The following is a 26,334-nucleotide window of genomic DNA, read 5'->3' as shown; positions in this document are numbered from 1 at the left end:
TATTTATGCAAAAGTGATGTAGTCATCTCCAGTTTTGCCTGCAGGAAAAAAAATCATTTTTTCAGTCTTAGTTGATGCTACTTTTTACTGTGACAATAAATAAAGTAAAAATTAAACTTCCTGAGTGACTGAACAACATAAACAGAGAAGACATGTAAATGATGTGTGTCCAGCAAGGCACCCTGTAGTTTTCAGTGACAGGGCAGTTCAGTTATTTTTAAAAATTACCACCGCCGTTTCCAAAAGAAGCTTTTTAATTCATATTAATAAATGCAACAGATAGTCAATAAAACATAAAATGTAGCATTAGTCTGATTTGTAAGGAATTGAAGGCAGTTATTTCCATGATTCTGTGGAATGACAATGCATGCTAATTTTGAATTTCAGGGATATATTTTTTCTCTTATTGTCTGTGCATCTTGTGATATTAGGGGGAAAGATACCACACAGAGGCAAATTAATGTAATTACTTAACTAGTTAATATATCACTTTTGCTCTTGCCATTAAATATAAATAACAGCCTATTTATTTTAATACTGCTAAAATGAATGTGATGTAATTTAACATTTTCCTTCCAGAGTAGCTCTTTATCATTCATTTTTGAGTGGATTTTTTTGATTTTCCCTTGTGTGTGTATGTATCTCTTCTTGAACATAAATTCCCACAGGTTTGATAATTTGTTTATTATTACCTTACATCACTGTAAAGTTAAAAGACGGAGGTTATGCTGTAAAACTCATCATTAATCCATCTTAGAGATGTACAATAAAGTGCCAGATCGTTAACTAGAAGTGCTGTTCTCCCTCTCCTAGGGAGGCACGGTGATCGGCAGCGCGCGCTGCAAACCCTTCCGCACGCGCGAGGGCCGCCTGCAGGCTGCCCTCAACCTGGTGCAGAGAGGCATCACCAACCTCTGCGTGATCGGCGGCGACGGCAGCTTGACCGGCGCCAACCTCTTCCGGGAGGAGTGGAGCGGGCTGCTGGAGGAGCTGGCACAGAAAGGTGGGTGTGCCTTCAGGCCCCCTAGACTTCCCCTCCAGTCTGCAGGGGACTTAGGAACCCACACTGCGTAGGTGTGCAGGCTGTATCCAGAGAGTACATCTAAAGTTTAAAAATCAAATGTGTTCGTTCTAGGAAATCGCATGGTTCTTCATAAAATAATAGCTTTTGGTTTCTGTACGTCCACTTGTGTGTATCATAAAGGTCCAAAAAGGCCAAATGGGCAACAGTCTTTGTGACTTTTGTCCTCTAGTATAAATAATTTTCAGGATCTGAACCTCTTACCTTTTTCTTGAAAAGCCCTATGCCCTCATATCCAATTTGAGGTGGTAATTCCTTTTCTACTACAAGCTACACATTTGTATGTTATTAAATTATGGTGCTTTCCTTCCTGTATGTCATTGTTTAAGATCAGAACATTAAGTGGCTGTTGGTAGAAGTTCAGCCAACCCAGTAGTTGCCTTTGATAGCATCCAGGAGAATGTACAGGGAGAGTAGACTAAAATAATGGTGTGTTGATGCTGTGTGTTACTCATAATACATAAGAACTCTGATAGGTTCCATCCATTTCTGTCTTTGGAGCTTCCTGAACCAGATGCTGTTAGCAGTCCCTAATGCATTTTTCTCTTCCATAAATGTATGTTCAGTCTACTTGAAAGCATACAGAGTTTTGCTGAAAACATTGTGTAGCAAGGAGTTCTGCAACTTCACTGAATAATGAAGATTGTGAAGAATCTTCTTCTGTTTATTTTGATACTGCTGGCTTCTAGATCATTTGATGTCCATAGTTTCTGTGTTAGAATAAACCATGAATGGTCAATCCTGCTTCCTCTCTGCATGCCACTTGAGATTTTGCAGCTGTCTTATTTTCCCTTCATCATCTCTTTTTCTAGATGGAAGAACCCTAGTTTGCTTAGTTGTTCCTTATATGTAAGTTCTATATCTTTGATCATCTTTGTTGCCCTTCTCTGAACCTTTTCCAGTTCTACCCTGTTTTGAGGTGGGGAGGACCACAACTGCACCCAGTATTCAAGATGAGGGCAAACCATGGATCTACACAGTAGTATAATGATCTTTGTTTTGTTCTCTATTCTTTCCTTAATATTTTCTAATATTTTGATTTTTTTATTGCTATTGAGCATTGAAGCTGATTTATTAATGAAAACAGCATTATTATATTATGCTGGAAATAGTGTTATTTTGTTTGTGGTGTTAGGGTACATTTTTTTCATGTGTCCTAGTTTACATTTATTGGCAATGAATTCCATCTGATACTTTAGTGCTCACTGTGTCTTGCTAGTCTTCATTTCTTCTCAAACACTCCATATGTTTAGATGCCAAATAATTCCATTTGATCAGTAAACTTTGGCACTTTGCTGCTCATTGCCTTTTCCAGGTTATTGCTGAGCGTGTGAACAGCGCAGATCCCTGTAGAACTCCATTGGTTACCTTCCTAAGATACAAGAATTTGTGTTTATCACTGCCCTCTGCCTCGTATTTTTTACTCTCTGTTTCACATTATTTACTCTATGAAAAGCCTTCTGTCTTATACAGTGGCTGCTTAGTTTTCTCAAAATCCTTTGTCAAAAGACTTTGTCAATGGCTTTTTAGAAATCTAAGTAGAATGTATCAACCAGATATTAAGTCACATTTGGAACTCTAGAAGAGGTTTGTAATGCATGGTATACATTCATAGGAAACATTTTGATTCTTCTTCACAATGTTCTATATATCTTCATGGGCATTAGTTACATTTTTTTTATGGTTTCTGCTGTTTTTCTGTAATGTAGACATTAAACACACTGTTACATAGTTCTTGAATCTCATGTTACAAATTTGACAATATATTTACTACCATCCCATCCACAGATACTAAGGTAGTTTTAATTGCTTAAGCAGCTAAGGTATTTCATCCTTGAGATCCTTTAGAACTCTTGGATGATTCAGCATTTTCATTGCTGTCTTGGGAAACACCGCTAAGATGTAGAATAGGAGCTTTTCGTTCTGTTTGCTTATTAATCATGAAATCAGAGCCTTTCAGTGTTGCAGACGTGAAATCTTCAAAAGTTGGATGCTGGTTTCTAACTGTTTACATATGCCCATAATGCCATTCTAACTGCTTATCATATGCTCAGTTTGCATCCTTTTGCTTCTTTATTGCATGCTGTACACTGAGACTACATTTTGAATTATACTGTTTTAATTTGAAACCATCAATTTTAAGGTTGGTTACAAAACTTAATAATTATCTGACACTTTGAGATGGACTGAAAAGCTCTTATTTCCTTCCTTACTGTAAGGAGTTCTGTGCAGGATTCTTTTGTTTGGATGTTTGATTGGCTTTTGTTTTTAGTCTTGACTAACCTGTTACCTAAAATATCTAAACATAATCTAATGTTTGGATATGTTTAGTTTTTAAAAGTAAAGCACCCAAGCAATGCATCTAATTTTTTTTTTTCAATAGTCTTATAGTTCTTTCTCTGAATACTTCTTTCCAGGAAAGATTGATGCAGAGGCTGTTAAGAAATATGCTTACCTAAACATTGTGGGAATGGTTGGATCCATAGACAATGACTTCTGTGGCACTGATATGACCATAGGTACTGACTCAGCTCTGCACAGAATAATTGAAGTTGTGGATGCCATCATGACCACTGCTCAGAGGTAAATTTGGCATATTATAGAGACTGATAACAAATACACACGTTTGTTTAAGTTAATTTTGAATAGAGTTTAGGTAGGTGTGGTAATAAAATTTCTTTTTGACTGCATATTTCAAATGTCTTGGTTTCTTTTTTTCTTTAGTAACTGCTTTTTCATCATTGCTGTCATGGCAGTACTCCAAGTATTCAATCATAGAGACTGCATCAGCCTTAGGGGCAAACTTGGTTTAATGTTTTCAGTCTTTTTCAGACATAGTCTGTTAGAGAAGATCCAGACACACTGTAAATAGTACAAAAATAACATCTGTCTTATATAAGCTTCATTTCAGTAAGAATTAAGCAATTAAATTATTTTTTTAAATACAGCTATACCATTACAGTTCTTAACTGTAGGTCTGCATCATTTACATTTCCAGTAAAGGTTCATATCTTCTCTCATAGCTGCCCATACATGTTTTTCAAGAAAGTAGTGAAAATGAATTATGCATTGGAAGATACTTAATTTAAAATAGATTGTTTAATACGACAATGATTTTGTTCTAATATTTTTCTGTTTTGCTAAGGAATTCTGAGTTCAGTAACCATAGTAAACACAAGCTGTTTCATGATACTAGGTTCAGTTAATTTGTTTTCTTATTTTTACAGCCATCAGAGGACATTTGTTCTGGAGGTTATGGGGCGACACTGTGGGTATGTATTGTCCTTCAGCATTTTGTGTTTTGAACAGGCACAATTATGAAAGAAAACTGTAAAAGTCAAATAATTTGTTCTATTTTTTAGGTATCTAGCTCTGGTTAGTGCCTTAGCCTGTGGTGCAGATTGGGTGTTTATTCCTGAATACCCACCAGAAGAAGGCTGGGAAGATTCAATGTGTGCTAAGCTTTCAGAGGTAATTTGTTCATGTATTTGAGATTCCCTGACGTCTTTGTGGATGTTTATTTGAAAGCAGTGATTAAAAAGTGTGATCAGGATTTTAAGCAAGTCTTTGGTTTTGGTGTCACATAAAGTTTTCTGTGGTCTTGAACATTTTTTTCTTGCACTCTGTGATTGTTTTGAGGAATCATATGACCTGCTCTGGGAATGGGATAAAATTATATCTGTATAAGCAATATGTCTCAATTTCCTCAGCAGTTTGATTTTAGACATTTTACTTCATCAGTGAAAAGATGTATATAAAAATACATCATGTATGAGTGTTCAAATACAAGAAATGTTTCCTCAAATGCTAGCAGCTTGATGTAGAGCAATTGATTATAAAATTATGTTGAAAATTACTCTTGTTTTTTTTTTAACTGCATGAATGTGCTTTTATTTTTATTACAGAACCGAGCACGAAAGAAAAGGCTGAATATTATTATTGTAGCTGAAGGAGCTATTGATTGTCACAACAAACCTATAACATCAGAGAAGGTTAAGGATGTAAGTGTCAACATTCCTATGATACAAGATTTCTGTTCATAAGATGGGTCTTATTGTTAACAATAACATTTTTGTAGAGTACATCTGTTCCTATAAGGTAGCTTATCACACCATTGTATTTTATACTTGTGCTTTGTTATCTAAAATTCCATAGTCAAATTAAAGGGCAATGTTTTCAGTGGCATTTAATTGGAACCTTTTCTCCTTGTAGTACAACACAGCAGTTCAAAACCATCTGCTTCATGAATGCTTTCATTGATAGTTTGAAATCAGCTCAAACCTGTATTTATAATCCTATTTCACTTTGTATGTCTTGTAAAATTTTTAATATTGGTCTGTCTCACAGTGAGCTAATACTGTGTGCTTTGGACAAAGTTGTGTCCAAATGGTTGCTGTGCTAAAGATTTCATTGGTGTCTAAGATTAAGAAAACTTTTAAGCTGAATTTTTCTGCCTTCTTTTTTTAAGGAGACATTAAGAAATAAATTGGGAAATAGTCATTTGTGTAAAAGAGCTATGATACTTTGGCTTTACCTGGAGTTTACCTATCCTCTGACTATGAAGTTCTGTTTTCCATAGCTGTCAGTTTTAGAGATACCTTTGACTTCATTCAGAATTGCGGTTTTATGAAGTAACATTTAGCACTAAGTGGTGTTAAGTGTACATCATGCTAGCATATATATAAAATAATGATAATGATAAACCCACTATATTTTGAAATTTTACGCAGCTTGTGGTTCAGCGGCTTGGTTTTGACACCAGAGTAACCATCCTGGGTCATGTGCAAAGAGGTGGAACCCCTTCAGCTTTTGATAGAATTCTTGTGAGTATTCCCAAAATAACTGCCCATGGCACCACATAGGATAACTGCATTTTATAATTATTTGGGGGTGGGATGGTTCTCTACCTGGTCAGCTTGACAAATCAAAGTGTTACCTCACACTAACTGTCTGAATAGCTCAAATTCAGAGTAGTGAAGCACTTTGTGTGAAGTAATCTATGTTTAGCATCAAAATGTGAAGCTTAATAGTCCATACATATGGGTATAAACAGCTCACAACTTTTTCACCCTACCAAGGAGTGATTTGTGTCAGCTTGAGTTACAGAGAAATCAGGACCATTTCTGTGATTGGAAGCCATGTGCATTTCAGTGCTTGCTTGAACACTCAAACATTCTGTACCTGCAGGCGAGTCGTATGGGTGTGGAAGCCGTGCTTGCCCTTTTAGAAGCTACTCCAGCTACCCCTGCCTGTGTTGTGTCCCTGTCTGGAAACCAGGCTGTCCGTCTTCCTCTGATGGAGTGTGTGCAGATGGTGAGACTCTGGCAAAAACCCAATTTATGTTATTTATGTACTACAACAGGCTACTATGTACAATAATTGCCTTTTCTCATTAGGACATTGATGAAATATGTACAGCACTTTTCCATATTTGGGAATGAATAATAAAGTTCATGTATGTTCTCTATGTGTTACTGTTCATTTGCAAACTATCAAGGAAAAAGAAATACATATCTTCTTAATTTGTTCTAAAATTTTATCTCAGATTTTCTGGTTTTATTATAACAAACTCTTCAGATGCTTGCATCCATTTACAGTATGTCATACATAAGTCAGGCTTCTTCATTAAAATTGCAGTTTAAACTGAAAGAAGAAAATACTTAATGATATGTTGATTTCTTTGTCCCTTTAAGACTTTAAAACCTAATTTCTGCTTCCTTCTTCTCCTCCACCCTAATTTATGCTATGAGAGGAGGTAGCTCATAAATTGAAGAATTGTCAGTGTTTCTTTTTTCACTGTGGAAATACATTAACGCTGGAATATATGAAATAATTGAACTCCTGTGTTTTTTAAACATACTGAGTAATCAACTTGTTTTTTCAAGACTCAAGAAGTCCAGAAAGCCATGGATGAGGGAAGATTTCTTGAGGCTGTGAAGCTTCGTGGAAGGTATGTCCAATAGCTTATATCAGTTTATTTGCTGTAGAAAAGCATAGTTGCTTTGCAAAAACAAACTCTAATTTGCAAAACAAAGCAAACTCTGATTCTCTGCTGTGTCAGACTGGGAGCTGTTCCTAGGCTAACTGGTCACAAAGCAAATAGCTTCTGTGCTGAATGATCTGACTGGTAACTGTGATAAATTTGTTTATTTATGGATTTGAGGCCAGTCCTGTGAGCTTGTTTGTAAGTAGTTGGTAGTTTTAGCAGTAATGTTGGAAGAGGTATTCTTTAGTCCTGTCAGGAGAGGGATTTGTGTTTTAAGTCACCTGATAATAAAATGCTTTCTCCCAAGTCTAGAAAACTAATTTATTAGCTGCACAGTTGTTTCATGTTTTATGACTCTTATCGTAAAGAATTGAATATTTTTCATTGTGTTCCCATTTCCAGTTTTTGCCATGTTTTGCATTTGCAATAACAATGGTGTTAATATTTCATACCAGCTTTTTAATGTTTCTGAAAAATGCAAATGTTCCTTTAAAATAACTATGAGTTCAAAATTTTACTATTTCATTTGCTTATCTTATTTTCTCATTTGTTTAGGAGCTTTGAAAACAACCTTAACACATACAAATTACTGTCGCACAAAAAGCCAGATGCTGAGCTTCCAAAGGTAAAGAAGGGGGTTTGTTGAATGTGCAATGTATGTCTGCTTTTGGGATCTATTTATAACTCCCTTCAAACCTCTATTATAGCATAGGTTAAAATTAAATATTATAAAGATTCTTGAAACACACTAGTTTATTCTAATAATAAGTAACAATTTTTAAAGAGAAATACCTTTGTAACCAGAAAATTGCTGTAGATAGTTTCCTTCTGTCTTGGATTTACAGCTCATCCCAATTATTATAATGTTTGGTTCTAACAGTTACTGTTTTGCCCTCTGTTTCTTACCATGGAGAGAAGAGGTGTGATAAGATAATGATTAAGACTCTGAAAATCTTTCTATAAAGGAGGGTTCTATATTAAAAGAATTCTAAGCCTTCCTTTTGAAGGGTTAAGCCACTCAAGAGCAAAAGAAAATCCAGGAATTCATGGGAAGCAATACTGAGGGCAGATCCATCACCTTTTTGCGAAATAAGAAGTCACTCTGCATAAAGCAATAACAGACATTTAGTTTTTCTGTAGTTCCTAAGATTTGTATAAGAGGAAATTTGGATTTGTTTAGGGAGCAGATGCTAAATTTTGTGTGCAAACAAATCTTTGAAGGAATTTTTTTTGTTTTATTGGAAGTTTACTGAATAGTTCTGTTTGATCATAGTTGGTGACTATGTCATCTCACTTGGTAATTTCTCTTTTAATTGCGGTTTGTGACCATTTGTTACTTTATTTGCATAATGATGTTGCTTTTACTCTTTCTAGAAATCTTTTTCCCAAATAAATATTTGAGTAATGATTACTTGTGGTAGCTTCTCAGCATTATTAAGGAGCAAAATTACATTGTAATACAGTAAGGACCTGAGACTGACCTTCAAGAGATGAAGGAATTCAGAATTTTTTTAGGTGGATATTTAACATTTTCTTAAGCAGATCAGCTGTTTGGGTAGTGGAGGTTTTTTTTTTTAATGCAGCAATGCAAATCCAGGACTGTTAGGACTGGGCTTTTGCATGTTTTTTAAATACTTTTGTCATGCCTTCTGTGATAAATGGCATTGGAAGGAAATGTAGGCCATGTGCAATTACTAACTACTTGGATTTGACCATACTAACAAAATCTGTGTGCCTTCAGTGAAAGAGGTTGAATAGGAATTAAAAAGTAGATGAAATGTGTATGTCACAGGAATTGAGGAAAGAGCTAAGCTGATCGGATCAGAAGAGCCAGCTGAATGCTCTCTTCAGCAGTGCTTCTGCACACATTATATTTTGCTGTTTGTAATTACATTGCATTTTTCTACAATCCTTCAACTGTACCAGAACCAAAAAAAAGAACCCCCAAAAAAATCCCTACATACACTCTGGTTTGTGTCTCTTTTATTGTGGTTTTTTGAAGAAGTTGTTGTTAGGTTGGTTTTTTTTTTTGTTTGCTTGTTCTGGTTTTTAATCAGATGAGATTCCATGATAGTTACTTAACTTGTAAGTTTTGTTTTTTCATTTGTTCTCATCTTCCAGAATATAGCTAAATAACTTCTACCCCTTCTGCAGGACCCAAGTTACTACAATTGTAATTCAGAAACGTTTTAAAAACTTCCATAATCTGAAAATGTCTGGTAGATGCTGAGTGCTCCTGTTCACTAATGTATTGTCAGCTACTTGAGAAACTTGGCCATTACCTTAATTTTAAAACTTGTCTGTTCCTCTCTGCCTTGTACTGATGATACACACATACATGCTGTGGTGCTAGAGTCAGTTTCTACTTTTTTTTTTTTTCTTTTGTTATTGTTGGTGTGTTCTTGAAAAAAAAAAAAAACAAAAAAAACCAAAAAACGTTCCTGCTTTAGTAACATGAAATTGGTAACGTGGCCAGGTTGGGTGGAGCTCTGAGCAGGCTGGTCTAATGAAAGGTGTCCCTGGCCATGTCAGGGGGCTGGAATGAGATTATCTTTATGGTCCTTACAACCCAAACTATTCTGTTGCTGTTTGATGTTTTTTGAACCTGGGCTAGAATATAAAAACCTGAATAATTTAACTTGTTAACCAAATGGAATTATGATAAAGTCTTACTTAAGAACAAATGGGGTTTTTTTTTGGTTTTTTTTGGTTTTTTTTGTCTCTGATATTCTGCAAGTGGGGAAATGTGTCTGCACCTTGCAGATAACTTTAAATTTTCAACATGTTTAGGAGCTTTGAAATTTCTTTCCTGCATTCCAGTATTTAGCAACGGCATATGATGTACAAATTAACCATGGTGTAGAAGTCAAAGTCCTTACTAAATATTATTTTTATCTTGCAGAGTAATTTTAATGTGGCAGTTTTAAATGTTGGTGCCCCTGCAGCTGGAATGAATGCCGCCGTGAGGGCTGCAGTGAGAGTTGGCATCACTGAAGGTCACAAAATATTTGCTGTCATTGATGGTTTTGAAGGGTTCGCTAGAGGGAAGGTCAGTGTCACCTGTGTGCATTACCAAGTGCTAGGTACCCCATCCCACACCACCACCTTTGTTCATGTTCTTGGAAGGCATGTTATGTCATAACTGCTGAGGGAACTGGTTCTCTAAGTGCTTTTATTTCATAAAAATCTATAAAACCTGGACTGCAACTGTATTTCTCAACTATTCAACTCTGTAGAGTAATTTATGCTGTGTATTACTAAACACATGCTGCAGGGCTACAAAATCAGTTCAGATGAATCCTGCATTTGAGTTTTGGTCAAAGTATATATAGCATATTGTAGTTTTTTCACAGAGTAGCAGAATAATCTCTGATTCTGAGCAATGAGTTATTGCATACGTATTCCTTTACTGTAAGAAACTTTGTAATGGTGCTTATTGAGGGAGGAAGCTTTTTTCCCCTTAGGTAAGGAAGATTCTTCTCTTCTCCTGTTTTTAAATGTTAAGCATTGATTGGTGTACTGAAGAGAAACTGAATAGAACATTATTGATTTCTGTGCCTGGCTAGAGCCAAGATCCCAAAACTTACATCAAAGACCTAGCTTTAGATTTTTTTGCTTCACATTCAGTAGGAGAGGATGGGAGAATAGGATTGAGATATGAAACACAGAGACAGGGTTCATCTTGGTCAAGAAGAAGAAAGAACAAATGGAATGGAAAGGGATTGTAGTAATTCAAGAGAAATGGAGTTAAACTCCTGATGCTGTTTTCTTTCATGACCTCATATGTCATTGCCCAACAACTTGTTCCAACAGCTTTTCATGAAGTAGTACCTGGTGTTTACTGCAGCTCAAGAGAAGTAATTGGATAATCACTTAACCAAATCTCCTTCTCTACTTTTATTCAAAGATAAAGGAAATTTCCTGGGGAGATGTTGGAGGCTGGACTGGTCAAGGAGGATCAATTCTTGGTACAAAACGGTAACATCAGTATTTTTGTCAATTGGTATGATGAACTGTAGTGCTTTATATAACCACTGTGTGATTCCATGTTTGTTTCTTTCCCTAGAGTGTTTTTAAGTCCTCAATTTTTGTACATTGGGGTTTTTTGTGTTTGTTTTTTGTTCAAATCTTTTTGTTCCAACTTGGGTATCTTTTTAATACTGAACCAGCTCTGAATATTGGAAGTTGGGACCTTAACTTAAAAATTTCCTGAGGTCTTTACTCTTTAAAGGATTTCAAACCTGCAGTTTCTTTACACTTAACATGAGTTCTTATTGTTTGTCTGGAAGAGCTACTTGTATGGTTAAATATGTAAAACAAAAACCATTGTGTTGCCTGCTGACTTTATGGTTTCAGCTTAGTAATGAGTTCTTAGTGCTTCAGAGTCTGTGAATTGTTTTTTATTTTTCTTTTGATTTAATGATTTTTAGTACTCTTCCTGCAAAATATTTGGAGAAGATTGCTGACCAGATGCGCACTAACAACATTAACGCCCTTATGGTTATTGGTGGATTTGAGGTACACTGAAATATCTTAATTATGTCTAAGTAGACTAGAAATCCTAACAAAATTAATAGTCTTGTTTGATTTTTACCCAATCTTCATGTAAGTTGCATTTGGTTCTATCTGTGTTTGATACAGAACATAGATAGTGTTTAGAATCATAAGTGTTGTCAATCAGTGGTTCTCTGGAAAGCTGGCATTCAAGACTAGAACTGCTAAACAGATGTGCTAAATTGATAAATGAGATGAGATAGTGTTATAGTTTTTTGTATTAAAATAAATTAATAACTTCTGTTGTGCAAGTTTCAGTCTATAACTGTATCAATACTTAGAATATCCTTGCAGAAGGTCTTGACTCTTAGTAGAAATTGCACTATGGTCCCTTATTTAAGCCACTCCTCTCACATAGTGCATGTCAAAATCTGTAATGGATCTAGAGAAGTATTTTTTTCTGTATTTCATGTTTGCTTTGTTCTAAAAAAAACAAATAATTTTTGAAATTTTGATTCAGGAAAGTATTTTGCCTACTTCTTGCAGAGAAGAATGTGCTCAGTGTTTTTTTGATAAAAAATGTATCTTCCTTTTTTGTTCAAGTTGTTAGCTATGACCCTAATTCAGGAATATTAAGATTATTAAATCAGGACTAACAGTACCTGAAGATTGGGGAACTAATTTGTTTTGTTTAAAACCAACTTTCTGTGCCTAAAGTATTCATTTTCAAGAGAACATATGCTCTGTTAATTGTTTTCAAATATATGCCTGTTTCTAACGCTTTCTTTTTTGTCTGTGTTAGATTTTAGTGGTTCCTTAGTGCTCTGACTTGCTGAAGTGTGCTGTGGTAGAAATGGCTCCCCCTGTGGCCCTTCTCATTTTGTCACTCCCAACTCTGCCCTTCCTTTATTCATCCTAATGTTTTCACCTGATGCCTGTGCCCAACAGGCTTACCTTGGACTTCTGGAATTGTCAGCTGCCCGGGAGAAATATGACGAATTCTGTGTTCCAATGGTTATGGTTCCTGCAACTGTATCCAACAATGTACCGGGTTCAGATTTCAGCATTGGTGCAGATACTGCTCTGAACACTATAACTGATGTAAGTCTGCTCTGGTGTGTACTAACAAAGCAACTGTTTAAACTTACTCAATTGGCTACTACTGGATATTTTTGTCGACCAGAACTTAAGAAATGTGATCTGGGAAATTAGAATTTCTTGCTGTAGCCACAGTCATGACACCACTTTAGAAAAGAGAAATTCTAGGATCCCAAATGCTTCCATTTAGTTTCTGCTGAAACTACAATGACCTCTAAATTTTTTAAGTGTAAGATAAGATGGCATCTGTTGTTGTATAAGAAAGAAAGAAACCTAAAGCTGAGACTTGGATGATTGTTTGCACAGTAGAGGGGAAAAACATCCCTGTTCATAATGTATAGTTGTAGTATACCCAGCTGCAACAGGCACTGAAGTAAAGTTGCTCTATTCAGCAAGGAGATTCTTAGTTATGTAACATCTTTATTCTTCTAAGAGAATATGTAAAATCTGTATTTCTCTAATAATAGACATTACATTTATTCTGCTAATACCAGATTTAATAAAAAGAATTGAGACATGTTAAGTAATTTTTAAAATATCAAATCTAGTAATACAACATAAGGTAAAAACTGAGTGTTTAATCTCTTATGAGGAGAAAGCTTCTCTACTTTGAGTGTGATAGAGCACTGGAGAAAGCTGCCCAGGGAGGTTTTGCAGTCTCCTATGGAGATAATCCAAATCCTTCTGGATTGTTCTATGTCACTTGCTCAGGTGTTCCTGCCTTGGCAAGGGATTGACTACGTGATCTCCAGAGGTCCCTTCCAACCCCAGCCATTCCTCACTAATTCACTTGAACAGAAAGCTTAGTCAGCTGGACAAAAAGAGTTTGAAGTTGCTTTTGAAAATTAAATGACAGTTCTCTTATCATTTAAGTGTATTTGAAAATTGTAATCATGATTGGTTTTTAATTTCAAGGATTCCTCAGATGCCACCAACTTTGAATGTACTAACATAATTTTTTCTTTTTTCTTTTTTTTCCACCATTCCAACATAAATAATTTTAACTTCATCAAAAGAAATCCTTCATTTAGGAAACACCAGTTTCTTGAAGTATTGTACAGTCTTAACTCGAGTAAGACTCAGTCTTACTCGAGTAAGACTGTAAGCTAACTAAAATTCACTGAATTAATTCTTTATTGACAACTTGGGTTATAAGTGTTGATGTTGTTTCCAGTTCTGGTAAATAAAAATATCCGTCCAAAATGACTGATTATTAATTAAGGTGAGTAAAATGATTGTGCATAACATCTGCTTTCCTTCTTTTCTTATCTTCATAAACTTTGTTAACCAAACTGACTTCTTTTTATAGGTTATTTCATGCAAAGGGGATATATAGTAGTCAGTCTGTGTTGCTGTGGTTTGCTTTTCTATTTAGGTTTCTAGGTGTCATCTGCCTTCATTAGATAAAATGTTTGCATTTTCAGTGTGGTAGTTGCATTTTCTGTGTGGTAGTTGAAAAGTTTTCAAAAGCTTGGCTTTTCGTGTTTTTTTTTTTTGTTTTTTTTTTTTTTGTTTTTTTTTTGGTTTTTTTGGCTAATGGCTTTCTCCTGGTTGTTTTGCATTTAATTTTGCCTAGATTCTTCTCTGGATTAAATATTAAAATTAATGGCTTTGCAAGATTTATATTCAGTTGAGTGGAAGATTAAATTTGTGGTGATATTGGAAGGAGTAGACTTTTGTATTTGGAAAACATTTCTGCTTGGTGTCTTTAGTTTTGTGCTCTGATTGTTTGAATATGATTCACAAAAACTCCCAGTGAAAAATACATCCTTTCATTTTTGTCCTTTCATTCTTGTGCCATGCTCAGATCAGGTGCAGTAGCAACTGTGCTCCCTGTTAAATGTGACCAGATAAACTCAATACATGTCATGCAATTGACTATGGTGGACAAAAGTAGGAGGTAGACATGAATATCCATTTTGTCAAGTTTATATGTAGTTTTTTATTCCTGTTAACACAGTTAGGTTAATAAATGCATCATAGTTTACAGTGCTCTCAGAGCAGTAGAAGCTCTTCTGAACACCCAAGTGTCATGACACTTAGTTTTTCTGTGGTACGGTTCTTAATGGCATGATCTTGCCTACCTCTGGTAAGGTAAGTACAGTTGTGCTGGTAATGAGGGACTGTTGCTGTTTGGCATCATTAGACATTTGTCAGTTGTTTTAACTTGCCAAGTGTCTACAGTATGCTGAAACATTTGCTGATAGAATGTGTTAACATTCTGCATTTAAACAGATAAACAGTTACAAACAGGCTTATCAGATACATAATTCCTGAATGAGAGATTAGTAAAGAGTGTGCTCCTCACAAAGGCATGAACATTTCTCAGTAACTAGTTTAGATTCTATAACAGATCATGGGGACTCTTTTTTTCCACTTCTGTTTTAAAATCTTGGCTTCAGATTTGATTTGTCTTTTGAATAGTGTTTTAAATATATGTTAAACTGTATTTTTGACTTTATTTTTCAGAATATTAGGAATACTACTAATGACAACGTAAATATAAAGGGAAAAGCTGGCTGTTTCTACCTGAGGAGGATAGGCTTAAGGTTGATTGATATATATATATATATATATATATATATAGGCATACGAAGTTATCCTTTTAGGATTGCAGGATAAGAACATGAACTTTAAATTTTCTATTAAATGAAGCATCACTAAAGTAACTACCATAATAAAAATGTCTATATTTTCAAGTATGTTGCTAATTCAGTGAAATAAATAGGATGTTATTATGGATGTGAGACCTCAGGAATGTGGCAGCCATGAAATGAAAGGAAAAGGTATCAGCTAGATGAGAATAATGGAACCTGAAAAAGGGAGAGGCTAAAACTTCCTGTGTTTCTTTGTAAATCTTACATTTCCTTTCACCAGAGAAAATGGGGGTACAGACTGATGATTTGGTTTTATGGGGGGGAAAAAAGGAAACGTCCCCCAAGGAACAAAGACAGATACAGTCAGATGCCTTAAGGCAGTCTCCACACATTTCCTCTGGAAAACAGATGCCTGTACCATCCCAGTAGCATGTGTGGCTCCACATTACTCTGAACTGGGAAGCTGAAAATTAGCCTTGTCCACTAGCTAACCTGTTAATTTTTCATCCCCTTCAGTCCTAGTAACAGCTGATGTGGAGTAAGGGTAGTAACTCCATTCCCTTCAGTGGCCATTTGTATTTAGATCATCTTAAAGTCAACAAACAGTAGTCTGTGCTTGACTGCATGAATTTTTATTATGTTGGCTATGGCAACAACCTTTTTAGGAACACATATCAAATAAAAGGGTAGGAAATTATTAAACCATTTTATTAACACAGTGCAGTATCCCTCTATGGCCTTACTGTAGTAATTTAAAAAAAAATACTAGCATAGCAGTCACTAAAACCATTGATCACTTATTTACCCTTTATAATTAAGTGACCATATATTAAAAGCATTTTCATGTTTTGCCACAGTCATGCAAAGATGTTGCATATAATCATCTAATGCTCGTGCTTGGTGAAGGTACAGTCATGGGCTATGTTGGCTGAAATCACTTGCATCAAATAAAATGGCAATATTTAATGCAAGTAAAACATATCATAACTGCATCTTAACATACCATAAATGCAGACTAACCAGTTATGCTAGTTAGTGCTCTACATCTCCCTTTGACTTGTTTTTCCAGAAGTCTTAATATAAAACATTTTAGAGAAACTTGTGTTTTGCAGATCCCCAGGAAGCTGTGTGGTTTTACCAAACCACTGTTACTTTGTATGTCTTTATTCTTTTAATAGAAATAAAAATTCAAAACAGCCTGACTGAGCTAAGTTGGGCCAGGCAATTACTGAAATTTCCTAAGTGAAGTCTCAGCCACTCAAAAAACCAAATCCAAAATAAACCCCTTCTTTTTGTTGCTCCTGGCTGTACTTCTTCTGAGCTCTTTGGGTCTGAAAGTGCCATCTTTTCGGCTGTGTTTCAACCTCAAATTGAACAAAGTATAGCACGGAGCCATTTCATTTACAAAACAGTGAGAAGAGAGAGATTTTTTTAGAAAATTGGTTTGCATTTATGCACCTACAGCCATAAATATCCTGTCTTCTCACTGAACAGGATCTTCTCTATCTAGGACAAAAGCTCAGAAGGAGAGCTCTCACAGGTAGGGGATTTACCTGTAATTTTCTTCTAAGTTTTTCCTTAAACCTGTCACTATGCAGATATGCCTGTAGATACCTCAATAGGTATCTAGTTTTGATCTGCAATAGTTGGCTTCTCTGAACTGATTTGACAAATCAAGAAAATGAGACTTCTGTGAACATCAGTTTCTGGGAGAAAGAGATGAAAAAGTCATGTACTATGTAATCAGGCTTTCTGGTGGAGAGCCATTACATAGGCAGTTTGAAAAATTGCCACACTTCATGAGAGATGCTGATGAGTTTAGATTAGAAATAATTGGAATAGTGTAATGTATGTTTACCTAAAACAGCTGCAAAATCTTAACATTTATTTTGACATCCAGTAGGAGCACCTTATCCTTTTGAACGATAATATATTTTGTAGAGTTTGGAGTCTTTCCAAGGACCTAAAACTGCTTTTCAAAGAATCCTTGAGCTATACTTGCAAACTTTTATTAACTCATCCATGTGCATATGTTCCTGGATTTTTCTAGGCCTACATCCAGTCTGTGTTCACAGAGGCAGATGTGTGATGTTGATAGCAACTTTGAAGGCATGGGTGAATTTCTTTTTTCCTTTCTCTTGGTGGAAATAGATGTGTGTCTTGACTTTCTAGGATAACATAGTTTTTTTAAAAAGTGTCTTTCTTTAAGCATTTTCTTCAGGTTGCAAGGGTTTTACTAGTTAACTTTCTAAGCTCTTTAGCATGTATCAAACTCTGTTCTTTAAGTTCTTTCTTGTGGAATGATTTCCAGTCTAGCTTATTGCCATCCTTTTCTACCCAGCTGCTTCAGACCTCTCTGCTGTGCTTACTTCACCTTCAGTCTGTACTAACATGTACTAATCCTCTGCATTTCTTCAAAGAGCATTGTGCCAATGCAACCCCAGTGCACTGTTGTGGTATGTACAGGATATTTCCACCCCACCCCCACAAAATAATCTCACCAATTGTATTTACTTGGGCCAGTGGACAGCCACATTTACCATCACATGCCAGGAGTCATTAGCAGAGCAGTCCAAAGACAAGGAATGTTCCACTCACACTTGTACCACTGCTTCAGGCCTTTGAAAGTTGTCTGCAGCTCTACGAGGCGCGTGCCAGCTTTGAGGAGTTTAGAGTTCCTATGTGTGTGGTACCTGCTACTATTAGCAACAATGTGCCAGGCACAGACAATTGCCTTGGCACTGACACTGCCTTGAATGCTATTGTGGAGGTAAGACTGCATATCTTTTAAAAGTTAAGATGATAAAATGCATAAGATGAGGACACTAAAAGACTTTGCAATGTCTGGTTTTCTTATATAACTCAGTTACTTGTGTGTTTTAATGGTTAATAGTTCAGTTTTCCAAGACTGATTAAAGATTAACCTTAGAAAAAGTGTCATGTTAAATGCTTAAATTTTGGATACTCTCTTTTGTTCTTCAAGACTCTTGCATTAGTGCTTAGGTTATTTGCTTTTACTGAGAATCAAATATTTTGCTTTCTTCAATTTCATTTTTATCTTACATATTACTTAGATAGAAGAAGAAAGCACATGTTTTATAAATAAATGTCCCATTTGTTGGATGAACTATTGACTGAGCTCAGTGCTGTAGAGCATTTTAAGTAGGTGATTAACACTAAACACATAAATATCACACGTAAATAATCCTGTAGACTCCATTAGGCTTAGCATACATTAAGTGCATATAAATGCATGGGTAGGATAAGCAGTTAAGTCTGTCACTGATGTTCAGCTAAACAGTGCAGGGTCAGAACAATCCGTGTTCTAGTCTATCATAGTTTTTTCATTGGGTACAACTTCCATGAGCTCTTTCAGTCCTATTTGCTCTGCTTAAGACACAGTAAAGGGAACTGAGCTGAGATGTAATGCAAACAAATGAGTAAATCTTAGCAGCTTTGAGTTTTATCAAACCCATCATTAGCATGCCATATAACAAATCATGAAGTAATTTGACAAGGAAGTCCAATCAAGAGTACAGATCCGGGGGGTTGGGAAAAGCAGGTTTGTTTTCCTGCTTTGTGTAGTGTTCTTACATAGTGAGTGAAAAAGCTCATCGTGTAGCAACATTCATAGGTAGGACATTGGTACCTCACCACTCCTTTAGCTTTTCCCCCCCTTGCCCTGACGTTTATAGAAGTAGCTAAGTCTGTGACGATGCACCTTCAAAAGTGATAACTTTGGAAACACAATGGGGCAACAAATGATTTAATATACTGCTGCTTCCTCTTATGTAATTGTTTTTGGTACTAATTTAATTAGTTTTTATAGATATCAGTAATTCTTTCTGTAAAAAAAAAAGGTTGTATCATTTGAATTTTACTGTCATTAGGATGTTTAGCTAATGTTAATAGCAGAACACTTGAATTTAGAGTTTCGAACATTAGGATTTCTCATTAAGCTGGGTCAGTTCATATGAAAGCTCAACTAGCAATAGAATTCCAAAAAGAGCCCTCATGCCCTGTTTATGATGTCTGAAACCTGGCATTTGAGGTTTGGCTTTTCCAGCCTGTAGTGTAGTGTATGAATTAATAATTCTGTCTGTGCCAATTTCACATTTGGGTATTTTCTGTCACAGTCATTCTGAGAAAGCAAGAGTAGTAGAAAGTTTGTACTCTGTCTCTTGTACAGTCAAGGACAGAATCCCTTCTAAGTCGATTTCAAGTGATTAGTCCCATAGGCCTTGACTGATTTACCTCCTTGCTTATTACTTGGAGATTCTCAAAAGGCAGAAAATTTCATTCTCCTGCTAGCAATGGAAGATCTTTTTAGAAATCTTGGGGTTTACAAATATTTGAAGTCTCAAAATAGTGGAAATCTTCCAATGTATCTTTATTGTCTAAAGACGAGATTGTTTTACAACATAAGTTAAACACATAGTACCTATCCAGTTTCAGGCAGCTCTTTATAAAATTAGTTAAATTGCTCCAGTGCTCCAGTGTTCTGTAAAAATTTTCATGAAACAATGTCTGCAAGGAGAAAGTAAAGTGCTTGGTGACACTGTAAAACCCAAGACACGTAAAAGTGTAATTTTGAAAAAATGCTAGAATATCAGCAGAGACTTTTGTGACGTAGTTTGTTATGGAGATACTTTTCTGCTTGGGATAACATAATATATATATTCAGAATAAATTCATGTGAATGCTGCAGTTTTGTGTGTAAGCACATAATATGCATATATGTAAATACATAAATATGTATAAATTAAATTATATGTATCTTTTGCTAGCTTGACCTAAATACATGCATATGCTGGTCTTAGTCTTTAAATGCATTAAACTGTATTATGCTAGAAGTTCTAGAGTTTTTATATTGTTTTCTCACATATCAGGTAATGATTTGTTCTGTGATATGTTAGGTATGGTTTTAAGGGCCATATTGCTCACAATCTGAATTTCAGCCTGAAGTAGTATTTTCAGTTAGCTGAATGAAGTTCTGGTTTTAATAAACTGTGAACTAGAAATACCTCAAATATTCCAGACACTACTCATTCAAAAACTCAGTAAATCATGGGGATATTTTAATGTTACCATAATTCAGGTTGCATGATGACAAACTTTCCAGGTACTTTCATTTCCATTTTTATTAAACAGAACTGGTGCTGGGACACTACATTAGTTTCACAAAATTCTTCCTGTCACAAAGCGTGGTATATCCTATTTATTTGTTTCTAAGACAAAGAAGAAAATAGGAACTCTGTTTCTCAGACTTGCTTTCTGAAAGGAAAATACATTAATCAACAACTTTAAAATGGTAGAAAAATTCATTCCAGGAGGTGAGCTTGTCAAATAGATTCTTGAGTATTACTAAAACCTAAAGGTGGATAGTAAACTAGTTCCTAGGTTTCTGCATTTTCCTGAGTTACAGTGTTTTCCTAAGATTCCTAGGTCTTACTGCACTGGAGATTGCCTGTCTTCGTTACTTTCCATTTCTTTTAGGCAGCTCTGACAATATTGGCGTTAATTGGTTTCATGTAAGTAACAGATCTCTGTGTAGAGAACATTCCTTATGCTTCTCAGAGTAACGTGCAAGTGGAGATATCAATCTTCTTACAGTAACTATGTATGTGTTAGTAAAAAACCAAAAGCATTTTAAAACATGCACGAGTAGTGCTTGAAAGAATTATATTTATGTGGAAATCATTACTGGAAAGTAATTGGGCAGTACATGCTCAGGACTTAAGTTCAGTACAGATGGGAATGCAGTGAATTTTAATATCAATACTAAGGAGAAGTAACCTTAAGTAATCAATAGAGTTAAAGAAGTTTATTCATCCCGCAGTTCCTTGAAAAACTTCATTATATCTATTTGTATCTATGCTAGAAAACACAGAAACAGCTGGTTAATGCCACTACAAACCAAAATAAATTATTGTTTCAGTAGTTGCAGGAAGCAAGTAGATGTTAAAAGTTGCTAGTAGAAAAATATTTTATTTCTACTCCAGTGTTTAGTATATGATTTGTAAGAAATCATTTATTGGATAATTATTATAGTTACATGGGCTATGCCGTTTTGGAATTCCTTAAAGATTCATTATTTATAAATGCTTTATTTTTAACTTTTTTGTTACCAGTAGGTGTCACAAAGTTGCATGACATACAAAAACATAAGCAGTGAGGGGTTGTAGTGCATACTCAGGCTGTGGTGTCTCTGAGCAGACGTGTGACCGCATCAAGCAGTCGGCCAGCGGCACCAAGCGCCGCGTGTTCATCATCGAGACCATGGGCGGCTACTGCGGCTACCTGGCCAACATGGGGGCCCTGGCAGCAGGAGCTGATGCTGCTTACATCTTCGAAGAGCAGTTTGATATCAGAGAGCTCCAGGTATTCAGCACCTTTTGCCCATTCTTAGTAGATCTAAAGCTGTTGTACGTGTGTATCATAATGTGTATACTTGAAGTAGATGGCTCATGAAAGAAAAAACAGCTGAGGTTGGGCCTAAAATCTGTGCTTGTCATGCCAGTTCCTGTGCTAAAACATTATATAAAGAACTGTAGACACAATCAGTGGTGATACCCAAGTTCAGTAAAATGACAAAAATAATTGTATTGGCAATTAAGCACTTACAAGATTGTTTCATTTGTAGTCTTCTGATTAAAATTCAAATTAAATGGACATGGGTAGTTGTAAAATAAAGCCAAAAACAAGAAAACAGTATTTTTTTCATTATGCTAGAGTTGTGTTTAAAGGCTGCTCAGGACAAGAACTGACTGGTACGGCAGGTTTATTAGATACTGACTCTGTTACCACAGCTATTCAGAGCATGTCTGGAGGTGTTACTAAAATAAAGCCCTCAGGCTTTAAGGATTACGGATTATGTTGTAGTACATACACAAGCCAATATAGAACTTGTCTGTTGTGAGGACTTTATACTTCTGAGATGGTTAGTGTTTGCTGCAGTCATGGACAAACACAAAGATAAAAGGATAGAAATTTCCTGAGAAGCAGAGAGATGTGAAATGAATCAGAATTTATCCCCATGCAGTTGTTGGCAGGACTGGAACTAAGGTCAAGCTGTAAACTTCAGTGGCAATTTCTGTATTTTTATGTATATCAAGCTGGATGCTGTACCAGTATAGCATATAAAAACCTCCTTTGATTTAATAAAATCAATTACTTCTGACATAAAGAAAAAGGTTAGTTTTAACCCAGGATGAATAGACATACACAGTAAGTTTTCTTGCATCTCCAAAAATCTTGATAATTTGAATTCGCTTTATGTGGAATATTTGGCAGAAGTTTTCAGGAAATGTAGGCTCATTAAAGTTGTTTCAGATACAGAGCTCTGTATGAATCTTTAAAAATACTTTTGTTTCTAGGCTAATGTGGAACACTTGACTGAAAAAATGAAAACCAGTATCCAGCGTGGTCTAGTGCTGAGGTAGGTAAAAGTAGTTGTAATAGATGGCATCAGTGATACTGAGCATTCCCAGCCAGGGAGGCTGCTTGGCTATTTGGAATGACACTCCTAGTCTATATTCCCTGATTATTTCTTTAACTTGAGATTTTTAGAAAAGCTGTTGCTCCAAAAGGCAGTTCAAGTCCAAAACTTCTTTCTGTGTGAAGATATTTGCTCTGTAATCTAATACTTCATCCTCCTTTTCAGTCTGTTTTCTTGTTGGGTTTGTCTTTTATTGCAGATTCTTTTTTACTAAAGGTAGTGTGTCACACTATGGCCTTTACTATAAAAACCTTAAAAATCATGAGCCTGTTACATGAAGTGAGTGTATGTGATCAGGTGAAAATGTCCATGCCAGGATTACTGCTATCAAGAAAAAAAGACTTGGCATTCAGTAGCTGCAAAGACATCCAGTGCTTTAATTTGCTAATTATCTGGCCCTAATTGTTACAGAAATGAGAACTGCAATGAAAACTACACAACTGATTTCATTTATCAGCTGTATTCTGAAGAAGGAAAAGGAGTGTTTGACTGTCGAAAAAATGTATTGGGCCATATGCAGCAGGTAAATACAACCCTAAAGCTACAGACAGCACTAACTTTGTATGCACAAAGTATATACAGTACACTATTCAAGCATTTAAAACAAGTCTGATTTAAGATTAAGGGAAACAAAGTGGAATTTTGTTTGTAGGCAACTCAGAAAGTTTTTTAGCATCAGGTTTTATTGCAAGCCCTTTTTAAAAATCAGGGGAAAATGCATTAGATTCTTTAAAAATTTCATTTTTATTCCTCTTCTGTCTATATTAATAAATCCACTTTTTGTCTTATAATGAATTGTAATACCTTCTTCATAATACAATTATCTGCCCGTCCACAATATATCTGCCTCTTGAACCCTCTTCAAGAGTGGAGATTTCATTAAGAAAATCTGTGCAGATGGGTGTTTCTGTGGAAGAAACAGAAGTGAGCTACTCCTTTGGCCTGTGCTGCTGTCTGCATTGCTTTATCTCACTGTGCAGCTGGTTGGTGGGCAAAGGGAGTTCCTGATTTGGCTACACTCATCACCGAGGCTGAAGTGGAGGAAAATGCACAATCCCCTCGATTGTCCTAAGTGAGAAGTAGTATTGATTCTGTGAGAATTCCACAGGTGCTGAATACAAATTTTAAACATCTTAGATTGACTGACGGGGTGGAGCTTTTGTTTTGCTTTTCTAAGTGAGGGAAATGGAAATTAGCAGAGATAACTGATGAAACACACCAATCCTGCTTTGATAAGCTAACCCAGAATTCAATTTTTGCACAGGGTGGAGCACCTTCACCATTTGATAGAAATTTTGGGACAAAAATTTCAGCGAAAGCTATGCAGTGGATCTCCAAAAAACTGAAAGAAACCTACCGGAAAGGTGCAGAAACGTTTGGTGCAGTCTCTTGTTACTGTCTTTGATTGTCTGTCAGTCTGTAAGAGTCCTCCACTTCACAAACATATGAATATTTATTAGTCAACATACTTCTTCCCATCTTGGTATTTTTATTATTCAGTGATACCTTACTGTGCTTCTTACTATATGAACAATAATTCAGATAGCTGTTTCACCATCCTCTTAAACAAAATAGCCAGTGTGATAGAAGGTTTTCATGCATGCAGGAATTAATATTTGTATAGTTACATTTGTTCTTTTTTGTTTCATGCTGCCTTCATGGGAGACAGAAGGAGGTAATATTTAGTCTTTAAGAACTTTTGTAAAGCACTACTTCCTAAAATCTGATCTAAAACTGGATGCTAAAATTCAATCATTTTGTTGTTTAATTGTACTCTTACTTCATTGCTAATCACCGAAGTTAAGCTAAAAAAGTGAAGATCTAACCCTATTAAAGCACTAATTTGGTTATTTCAATCTATTAAATAATCAGTAGCTGAAATTAGGCTACTGTAAGTTTTTGTTCAGTTTAATTGCAGAAAAGTGGTATTTGCCCTTATACTTGTAAGAAAGGTGCTGAATTACTTCATTATTTTTAGGAAAAGTATTTGCCAATACTGATGACTCAGTTTGTTTGCTGGGAATACGGAGACGCAACCTTGTTTTCCAACCCGTGGCTGAGCTGAAGAGTGAAACAGACTTTGTGTAAGTATGCACTGCTGGTGGTAAACACCTCACCACAGCCTGCCTTGCACCACTTCAAACAAACACTTCCCAACGCCTTACTGCTTTTGCCTTAGGCCTCAGTTCTGCCAGATCCACTTGGATTGTTCTCTTCTCTTGCCTTTTGCTTTTACTTCATCCTCCTTACACTTGAAAGTCTTACAAGTCTGGGACTCAGCTGTCCTATTAAGTAACTTCCATGTGATAGTCTTTGCCTTAACGGCTAGAATTACTTTACTTCTGTTTCAGTTCAGTGGGGCAAGCATTTTTGTGCCAAATTTGGTATTATGCTTAACATCTTCCATTAAGACCTGTTCATCTGGGATTCTGTCCTTGATTCTTCTCATTTTGCATCAACGTTTTACATCCCTCCATGCCAGTCAGTGCCTGCTTCCATTTTTAAGGAAGGTGTTTGCTTTACCCTCCTGTATTTCATCTCCCTGTTTCCCCCTCCAGACACAGGATTCCCAAGGAGCAGTGGTGGCTGAAGCTGCGACCGCTGATGAAGATCCTGGCCAAGTACAAGACCAGCTACGACGTGTCAGACTCAGGCCAGCTGGAACACGTGGCCATGCTCCCAAAGGAAGCTGAGACCGGAGCCATCTAAACACACCACATTTAAATTGTTGTCATAGATGCACATTGTGAGTAACAATGCTTTAGAATCGTTAAAGCTTTGTTTTGAAACATTTAAATTATTGTTCCAGCACTTTATGTGAAACAAGACGTTCAGCTGTCACACAGATTCTGTCCTGTTTGTGTGTTATGTTTGAAACAAACCCTTGCATCTAAAACACCAGTACTGATACTGCCCTTAAACAAACAAGTGCAACACCGTTCTATGCACTCCGTAAGTTACTCATCTACTGCACTTTGTTTCAGAGTACTTACACCCCAAAACTAAGTGTAGATGGCTAGTTCTTGTGTTGAGTTACAGGATGTGCTTAATGTTTCTGAAGTGAAATAAAATACTGTTGCAAACATCACATGTGTGTTCATTTGCTTTTAAACAGCTGCAGGAATAGTTCATGAAGGATTTTCTATAGACTCCAGTGAAGGAAAAAGAACGTCCCCTTTTCTTTCCTCAACTCTGCAGGAAGTAGTCAGTCACACCAGAGCAACACTCAGTCACACTCCTTGCTGCTTCAGGATCAAGCTAGGAGTTGGAATCCTCCTTGTACAGGAAGGATAAAACTAGTTCTTGGGGTTGGGAGTGGGGAGGAACAGCTTTAGCAATGTGAGATTCATAAGGGTGTAACGTGGCCCTTGCTTCATGTTTCCTTTTTCTTAGAGCTTCTTTAAGATTATTAACACCCCCAATACTGATCAAAAAGGGTAACAAGGCTGAAAAACGGCGAAAAATGTTTTATAATGCCAGTTTATGTTAAATGGACCTTGAGAACAAGGTAAATACTGAATCATGGCATACCAAAGTCTGACTTAATGTTGGCCAAACTCAAGCTAAACTAAACTTTATA

The 26,334-nt window shown here is 36.0% G+C and overlaps 1 protein-coding gene across 4 annotated transcripts in view; it reads left to right on the top strand.

Annotated features, from left to right (window-relative positions):
- The window catches only part of PFKP (phosphofructokinase, platelet), a 41,357-nt gene extending 15,515 nt beyond the window's left edge, over window positions 1–25,842 (top strand). The window contains exons 4-23 of one of the 4 annotated variants that reach the window (XM_077789061.1): window positions 814–1,003; window positions 3,499–3,664; window positions 4,309–4,353; window positions 4,444–4,552; window positions 4,987–5,082; window positions 5,812–5,904; window positions 6,269–6,394; window positions 6,967–7,031; window positions 7,623–7,692; window positions 9,970–10,116; window positions 10,975–11,045; window positions 11,498–11,585; window positions 12,510–12,662; window positions 17,874–18,026; window positions 21,473–21,637; window positions 22,633–22,694; window positions 23,166–23,277; window positions 24,019–24,118; window positions 24,733–24,838; window positions 25,313–25,842. In XM_077789061.1, coding sequence (XP_077645187.1) covers window positions 814–1,003; window positions 3,499–3,664; window positions 4,309–4,353; window positions 4,444–4,552; window positions 4,987–5,082; window positions 5,812–5,904; window positions 6,269–6,394; window positions 6,967–7,031; window positions 7,623–7,692; window positions 9,970–10,116; window positions 10,975–11,045; window positions 11,498–11,585; window positions 12,510–12,662; window positions 17,874–18,026; window positions 21,473–21,637; window positions 22,633–22,694; window positions 23,166–23,277; window positions 24,019–24,118; window positions 24,733–24,838; window positions 25,313–25,463 — 2,268 coding nt within the window. In that variant the 3' untranslated portion in view covers window positions 25,464–25,842. The remainder of the gene's footprint in view (window positions 1–813; window positions 1,004–3,498; window positions 3,665–4,308; window positions 4,354–4,443; window positions 4,553–4,986; window positions 5,083–5,811; window positions 5,905–6,268; window positions 6,395–6,966; window positions 7,032–7,622; window positions 7,693–9,969; window positions 10,117–10,974; window positions 11,046–11,497; window positions 11,586–12,509; window positions 12,663–17,873; window positions 18,027–21,472; window positions 21,638–22,632; window positions 22,695–23,165; window positions 23,278–24,018; window positions 24,119–24,732; window positions 24,839–25,312) is intronic. The other 3 variants (XM_077789058.1, XM_077789057.1, XM_021528828.3) reach the window with 3 other exon arrangements.
- Window positions 25,843–26,334: the final 492 nt, after the last annotated feature.

This window comes from Lonchura striata, chromosome 1, assembly GCF_046129695.1.
Source record: "Lonchura striata isolate bLonStr1 chromosome 1, bLonStr1.mat, whole genome shotgun sequence".
In the NCBI taxonomy this organism is placed as follows: Eukaryota; Metazoa; Chordata; class Aves; order Passeriformes; family Estrildidae; genus Lonchura; species Lonchura striata.
Note: the sequence above shows the minus strand (reverse complement) of the source record. Positions and strands in the feature narration are given on the sequence as shown.